This window comes from Halichoeres trimaculatus, unplaced genomic scaffold, assembly GCF_033239565.1.
Source record: "Halichoeres trimaculatus isolate MK-OKI-2021-1 unplaced genomic scaffold, fHalTri1.1 fHalTri1_scaffold_5, whole genome shotgun sequence".
NCBI lineage: Eukaryota > Metazoa > Chordata > Actinopteri > Labriformes > Labridae > Halichoeres > Halichoeres trimaculatus.
The window spans coordinates 1,928,575-1,935,631 of record NW_027437183.1 but is presented as its reverse complement, the minus strand read 5'-3'; the positions used below and the strand labels follow the sequence as shown (position 1 = coordinate 1,935,631).

The window sequence follows — 7,057 nt, the reverse complement described above, 5'->3', positions numbered from 1 at the left end:
TAACATCTCTCTTCTTTTTGCAGACGCTTCATAAAAACGTGGTTAAAAAATCTTTAAATTATAATCGACTGAAAAAATGGATGCATGAAATTAATAAGGTCACACAGATGAGACGATTTTATTCATGTGTGCAGAAAGACAAAATGAGTCCATCATCAGTGGAGCACCTGCAGCTCTCCATCACTCCATCATCTCCTCACTGCATGCAGATTATACACTGGCGCCCCCTATGTGTGGCTGCGCTCACTGCAGGCAGCAGCGGAGCTCCGCGGTGAGAGTACCCGGGATGGAAGCAGCTCTGGCGGGCTGTGGAGAGGGCCTGTGCCCCTGAGTCTGGAGGTCTGTGAAACACTGTGAAAGCGGATCATTCTGCTCTGATATTCTTATTTTCTGACTCTTTAAAGGCCGCTTTCTGCCGTCACAGCCACCAACTATTGTGATTAGAATTATAATAATAAAGGGAGGGGGTCCAGGGGGGGTGTGGAGGAGGGGGTCTTTATCCCTGAGCTCGTCCATAAATCGCTTCAGATGACAGTCGGCCAGTGAAGAGTTAAAGGGAGGAGACGCGGAGTGACACGCCTCATTGGGTAGATTATGTGCCGCAAACAAAAAGTGTGTGTCGGTGTGTCAGTCAGCCAGAGCACCGGGCCCCATCTGCGCGCGCCGCTTTCTCTCCCTGTCAGTCTGCGCCTGTCTTCCTCTCTCCACCACAGCCCGGTCACTGTCCGCGAGCCTCTGCAGCAGCAGCAGCAGCAGCACCGTCACCGGGAGGGGATGTACTGACAGCACGGAGCGGACCGGGCGCGCACGCAGCATCCTCCCTCTGTCTGGGGCTGTTTTGTTTTCGTCACAACTCGTCGTTTTTCTACCGGAGGAGCACGCGGGGCTTTGATTTCGCAGCATCTCTCACCTTGATTTGTGGATTATTGTTCCCGCTCTTCGATCCTGAGGTAGGTGTGAGTGTGTGCGGACAGTTTCAGGAAGCTTTATCTGACAGATTCGCGCAGATGTTTAAAAGAAAAACGCGCAGCTCTGACCCACCCGCTGCGGGTCTGAGCGGAGCTGCAGCTCGCCTCCACTTTACAATCCGCGCTCTGTGCCTCTCCTTTCTAGCATAGTCTCGGTGTTAATTCCTCTCCATGAAGAGACTCTTTCTGCACATTCAGGAGCATGCATGGTTCCGGGAACTCTTTGCGTAGCGCGCTAAGTGCACCGTGCGTAAAAACACAAACCTCTCACCCTCTCATCCTGTGATTAAATTAAAACATTCAGAGAGAATAATAATTACTCCAGTTTGTGATTGAGCTGAAATCATAAATAGAGGAGTCTGTTTGCTTTCTGCACAGGCAGCAGCCGGCACCGTGCACGGACAGATCACAGCTCATCTTTTCCCACGAGTCATCATTGTTATTACTGCAGCTGTTACGCGCGAATTTTACACAATTTGGTGCCAAAACGAGTCCAAACCTGCAGATTTTTATTCTTTTAATTATTCCATTTAAGGGTCGTTTATTGTGTGCACGCAGAGTGGGGTTACTGCTTGATTGATTTATGACACATTGTGAGGAGTTAACGGGAGGATTTTACGGCAAAATGAAACGCAGCGCGCGCAGAATGACACATTAAAGTGCTTCAACAGGCCCAGAAACACAAAGAGTTTAATCATTTCAATGCATATAAATATGAAAATAGAGTGTCTGATATTTTTAATGTCACATATAAAATGTGCAGCATTAATCCGCGGAGGAGGAAACAAACAGATCTTTGTTTCAGGATTCAGGAAAGATTTAATTTACCCTCAAATGTGAGATCTGTGAGAGCACTATTTTACTTTTTTTTTTAAATCAAATTTTCTCTTCTTTCGTTTTGATTTTCTTGGAGTGTGCAGTGAGCGTAATTTACGCACAGCCAGAGTGCGTCAAGTGCAGGATTTTGCGCACACTTTCAGCTGATAAACCGCAAATCGAGGAGAGGAAATGAAAAGGAAAGGAGAGGAGGAGAGTGTGTGTGAGCAGCGTCTAAACACACACACACACGGAGAGGTTAGGAGAGGCAGAAAGGAAATAATGAAGTGCTCGTGCTGCTTTAATTACAGTCTCTGAGGGGAACGTGCTGGATTATGGTAATGAGCAGACATACGCTGCCGCTTGTAGAAGGAGAGGAAAGGTTGAGCGCAGTGACTCTGACAGTCCACCTTAAACAGGTTGGACACGCTGTGAGCTGCGGACACGCATCGGAACACACATGAAGAGAGGCTTTTATTCTCCAAATCATCCTTTATTACAGCTCGAGACGAATAAACAGCGAAGCACAAACCTTTAACCTTTACACCCGGAGAGCTCCTACATTTACTGAATTTAATATTAAAATAAAAACAGAGAAACTCTGAAAAGGCCGGAACACTTTGCTTTTTACGCATCACTTCAAGATTTATTTTAACAACTGATTTTTTAAAATTATTTCTCTTATTTTAAATAAATTAAATTAAATTATAAGATGTAAAGAGGAGAGCGATCAGCCTGCAGAGGCCTCGACTCTGCTCGTATTAATTCTAAAAATATAAAAGCAATAATAAGAACAATAGTAGCTTGTTAAAACTGCTTATAATATAAGAATGGTTTTAATGATTATTATTATTTTTCTAATTAATTTGTTTAATATGATTTAATCTGAAATAACCACCAAAAATAAAAACAGCAAAAATAAATAAATAAATAAATAAATTAAATTAGGCTGAATAAATAATAATAATAATAAAAATAAAATAATATGAGTGTTTTTTAAATTATTTAATTAATTTTTAAATCAGTTTTTCTGCGTCGTTTTTTCGCTTTATTTGGAATTTTTTTAATATAATTGATATTTTAAAATCACGTGATCAGGATGCGCTGAAGGTGATGCCTTCATGAACTTATTAACGGGTTTGAATTAATTAGAAAGCTGCCAAAAAAAAAAAAAAAAAAAAAAGCAGAGGGCCCCAAACGCCGCCCTGACAGCTGCTTTCTCCAATCTGTCGAGGAAGAGATTTATTTCCTCTCCTCTGGGAACAAACAGCCCGTTTACTCCGCGTTACTCTGCGGATTTACTCTCATCATAATAATAATTATAATAAATAAGACGTTAAATAAATATTTGTGATGTGGTTTTGCTGTTTTTCCTGACCCCCCTAACGTCCCGGTCCTGGTCCTCGTCTCTCCGCAGACACGCAGCCATGGAGGAGTCCAGCTCTCAGAAGTTGGTGTGGGACGGGGACGCCAAAGCGGTGCAGCAGTGTCTGACGGACATCTTCACCAGCGTGTACACCACCTGTGACATCCCGGAAAACGCCATCTTCGGCCCGTGCGTGCTCAGCCACACGTCGCTGTACGACAGCATCGCCTTCATCGCGCTCAAGTCCACCGACAAACGCACCGCCCCCTACATCTTCAGGGTCAGTGCGTGCTCACAAAACCTCCACATCTGCAGCCCTACCTCTCTGAATAAACCCCACTCTTTATGCATCTTTAGAGCTTCTGCAAAACAGCTCAGACTGGACAAAAAATATCAAGGAATTTGCTGCAAAACTGCAAGAACAAAAAATGAGAAATGCATAAAATATCACAAAGACAAAGAAGAAAGGGCCTCTTTAATTTCAGTGTTTGCATGTTAGAAAGATATAAAACACATTTTTATTCTTGCAAAATGAGATTTTTGCTTTTGTGCAATGATTTTAATTTGTGAAAAAATGTGCAAAGCAGCAAAAACAAATTTAATGTGCATATTTACAGATGCATGCAGAATTTTCTTTGTCTGCAAATGTAAAATGTATTTTTTGACTCATGGTTCTGTGTCTAACCGTCGCACAGGTGGACACCTCAGCGGCGAACAGCACCTCCGAAGGTCTCATGTGGCTCCGGCTGGTCCAGTCGGCCCGCGACAAAGAGGAGCAGAACCTGGAGGCCTACGTGAAGAACGGACAGCTCTTCTACCGCTCGCTGCGCCGCATCGAGAAGGACGAGGAGCTGCTGGTGTGGTACGGGAAAGACCTGATCGACCTGCTGCTGCTCAGCGCCAGCCGAGCGCCCGCCAAGAGCAAAGGTGAGGAACGCGTCCTCAGGTCTCCTCGGGTGGTTTCATGAATGCATCCTTCTCTCGGTGAAGTCTGTGTTCTTAAAATCTGATTTAAAGCCACTAGAAGAGGAAAACTCTGCAGAAACAAAGACTCACCTCCTCTCGTCTCTCCTCTCAGGTTCCTCCCACCACTCGTGTCCTGACTGCAGCCAGAGGTTCCAGTTCGAGTTCCCGTTCCTGGCCCACCTCCGCTTCCGCTGCACCAAAAGACTCCAGAGCATCACGGGAGCGGACGAGGAGTCGAGCAAAGAGCGCAGCCCCGAGCGACCCAACACCACCCCGACCAGGAGCAGCCCCAAGCTGGGCCGCTCCGAGGGCTTCAGCAGCCCCCCGGACTCCACCAAACCCTCCACGGACTTTCACAACCTGGCCCGAGACCTGGAGAACAACCGGACCAGCCCGCCCAGCGACAAGGAGGCCGAGATCTGCAGCGAGAGCTCGGGGAAGAGGAAGTTCTCCGAGATGGAGGACAGAGAGATCAGAGCGCCCAGCCTTCCTGCGTCCAAGTCGAAAGACGAGCTCGCCACGTCCGCGCAGAACTACAGAGGAGCGTACGGCCTGGAGGAGAACCACCGCTCCTTCTCCCCGCCAGGCTCCACGCACCCCGGCGAGGGCAAACGCAGCGCCTTCACCGAGGTCAAGAAGGCGTCTCAGAGCCTCAAACACCAAGGAGGGAAACTGCAGAGCGCCAACGCCGAGAACAAAGATGGCAGCCGGCCCAGCAGCGGCCCCTCGGAGAAGCACCTGAACATCCGTCAGGTGCTGTCTGAGACCCAGCCCCCTCAGAGCTCGCCGATGGGCAGCGCCTTCACCTCCGTCGGCCAGCAGGGCGGAGGCGGGGGCAGCGGCGGCGGAGAGAGGAAGAGCGCCTTCAGCCAGCCGTCTCGCTCCTCCTTCTCCCAGATCTCGCCGCTGGTGATGCCGCCCAAGCTGCTGGACTGCCACCCAGCGGTGGGCGACACCATCTCCTCCAGCAGACTGTACCAAGCCGACCACCTCGCCGCCAAGCTGCAGGGCGCAGAACTGGGCGCCAACTGCCCCGTTCCCGGCGGCATGGCCAAACAGAACCCCTTCGTCTACGCCACCACCTTCTGGCCCAAGAACTCGGGCGCCATCCAGCTCCAGATGCCGTCGGCGCTCACGCTCCTGCCGCCCTCCTTCACCTCACTCTGCCTGCCGGCGCAGAACTGGTGCGCCAAGTGCAACGCCTCGTTCCGCATGACCTCGGACTTGGTTTACCACATGCGCTCGCACCACAAAAAGGAGTACGCCATGGAGCCGCTGGTCAAGAGGCGGCGCGAGGAGAAACTCAAGTGCCCTATTTGTAACGAGTCCTTCCGGGAGCGGCATCACCTGTCACGTCACATGACCTCCCACAACTGACTGCTGGCCTCATGGGGAGGGACTATTTTGTAACGCGGAGGGATTTACGCGCTCTGAGCGGACACTTGGAACACTTCTGACCCTGTTTGCACTTGTTTTCACTTTGGACTCTTCTGATCCTCTCTGTTCACGTCGTCCCTGTACAGACGTCACGGCCGGCGTGGCGCCTGGCGTGGCGTCCGGCGTCACGCCCGGCTCTTTGAAATGAATCTATTTATGAGGCACGTGAAGTTTGAGCAGAGGGAAGATTTAAATATGTGTAAATGTACAGTAAGTCGTATTTTATATCCTATAAATGCAGATATAGAGCAGAGTACAGATGTAGTCAGACGTGGTTGGTTTACAGTGCAGCAGGTCACACACACACACACTCACACACTCTCTCACACACACACGGCGGGGATTTTATGTCAGACTATATTTCAGAGTGCATGTAATATGAAATAATATTGATTTAAGATGCAGTCTATACGTTACGGTGTAAATAATTTGTTGATTTGAAATACAAAGTGTCATATTTTGTGTCAGTGGGGAATAGTTTCAGTGTTTCTTCCTTTTGCGGAAATTTACTACTTGATAGTTTATCTAATCATGTTGAATGCATTGACAATAAAATAGCTTTATTTTCACCTTTTGGCCTTCTGCATCCTTTTTTTTTTTACTGTGACTAATCAGATGATAATACTCCTGCTTTTGGTTCTAAAAAAACATTTTATTTTTTATTTTTTTAATTTTTAAAAATCTGCTTAAAAGAAAGTATATCAGATTTATTTAATTACTACATTTAAATTCCATGATAAAATATAATAAACAGTATTTATTTACAGTCAGAAAAAAAATTAAAACTAATTATGTTTATTATTCTCACGGTTAGCATGATAAAGCTTCCTCCTAATGTTAAGTTTCTATTTCGATCACGTGCATTATACGTCATTCATAATTATCGTTCATTATTTGGTTCATTTCGTCATTAAATGTCAAATTAAAATAATCTTACATCGTTATCATACAATATTTTTCTTTTTTATGTTTTTATTAATTTGTTTATTTAGTCATATTTAGAAATGGAAACACGCACTTTTAAAGAGAAGCCTGATTTCAGATCGGTGAGTTTCCATTTCTAAAACGAAAGAATCCAACTCTGACATACTTATTTTATAAAAATAACCAAACAACATGTTGTATTTATTAAATCTTTTCATGAATCCTATAATTAACACGATATTTGACGAATGTCCCTCCAGATACAGGAAGCACAGAAGCTGCAAATAAAAAGCTGCAGATCCACGAAAATTCAAACACGTGTTTTTAGATTTATTTAAAAAGAAATAAATAATTATTTTTGCTTTATAAAGATTATTTTGAGCTGTTGGGGAAAAAAAGATAAATTAACATCCGGAATCCGAATCTTCTGGTGTAATTTATTCCTGCTGTCAGGGTAAAATCGTCAACCACACACTTCCGGTTAAAAATAATTGAGAGCATCCTGAAATAATAAAAAACAAACCGCTGAAAGTTTCTGCTTTTGAAGGTTTAATAATGAAATATGTCATAATCTGATAAA

General features: G+C 45.5%; 1 protein-coding gene across 1 annotated transcript; it reads left to right on the top strand.

The window, feature by feature from the left end:
* The first annotated feature begins 533 nt into the window (after positions 1–533).
* On the top strand, positions 534–6,122 carry prdm8b (PR domain containing 8b). Its single transcript, XM_074670416.1, has 4 exons — positions 534–950; positions 3,202–3,430; positions 3,846–4,077; positions 4,229–6,122. Exons 2-4 carry the CDS (start codon positions 3,212–3,214, stop codon positions 5,491–5,493), a joined length of 1,716 nt encoding a protein of 571 aa, XP_074526517.1. The 5' UTR covers positions 534–950; positions 3,202–3,211; the 3' UTR covers positions 5,494–6,122.
* Positions 6,123–7,057: the final 935 nt, after the last annotated feature.

Excerpts from the sequence above, each read along its gene's own strand:
- prdm8b (XM_074670416.1), top strand. The coding sequence starts at position 3,212 with ATGGAGGAGTCCAGCTCTCAGAAGTTGGTGTGGGACGGGGACGCCAAA. Across the intron at positions 3,431-3,845 it reads CCGCCCCCTACATCTTCAGG|GTGGACACCTCAGCGGCGAA; the intron begins GTCAGTGCGTGC and ends ACCGTCGCACAG. Across the intron at positions 4,078-4,228 it reads AGCGCCCGCCAAGAGCAAAG|GTTCCTCCCACCACTCGTGT; the intron begins GTGAGGAACGCG and ends CTCTCCTCTCAG.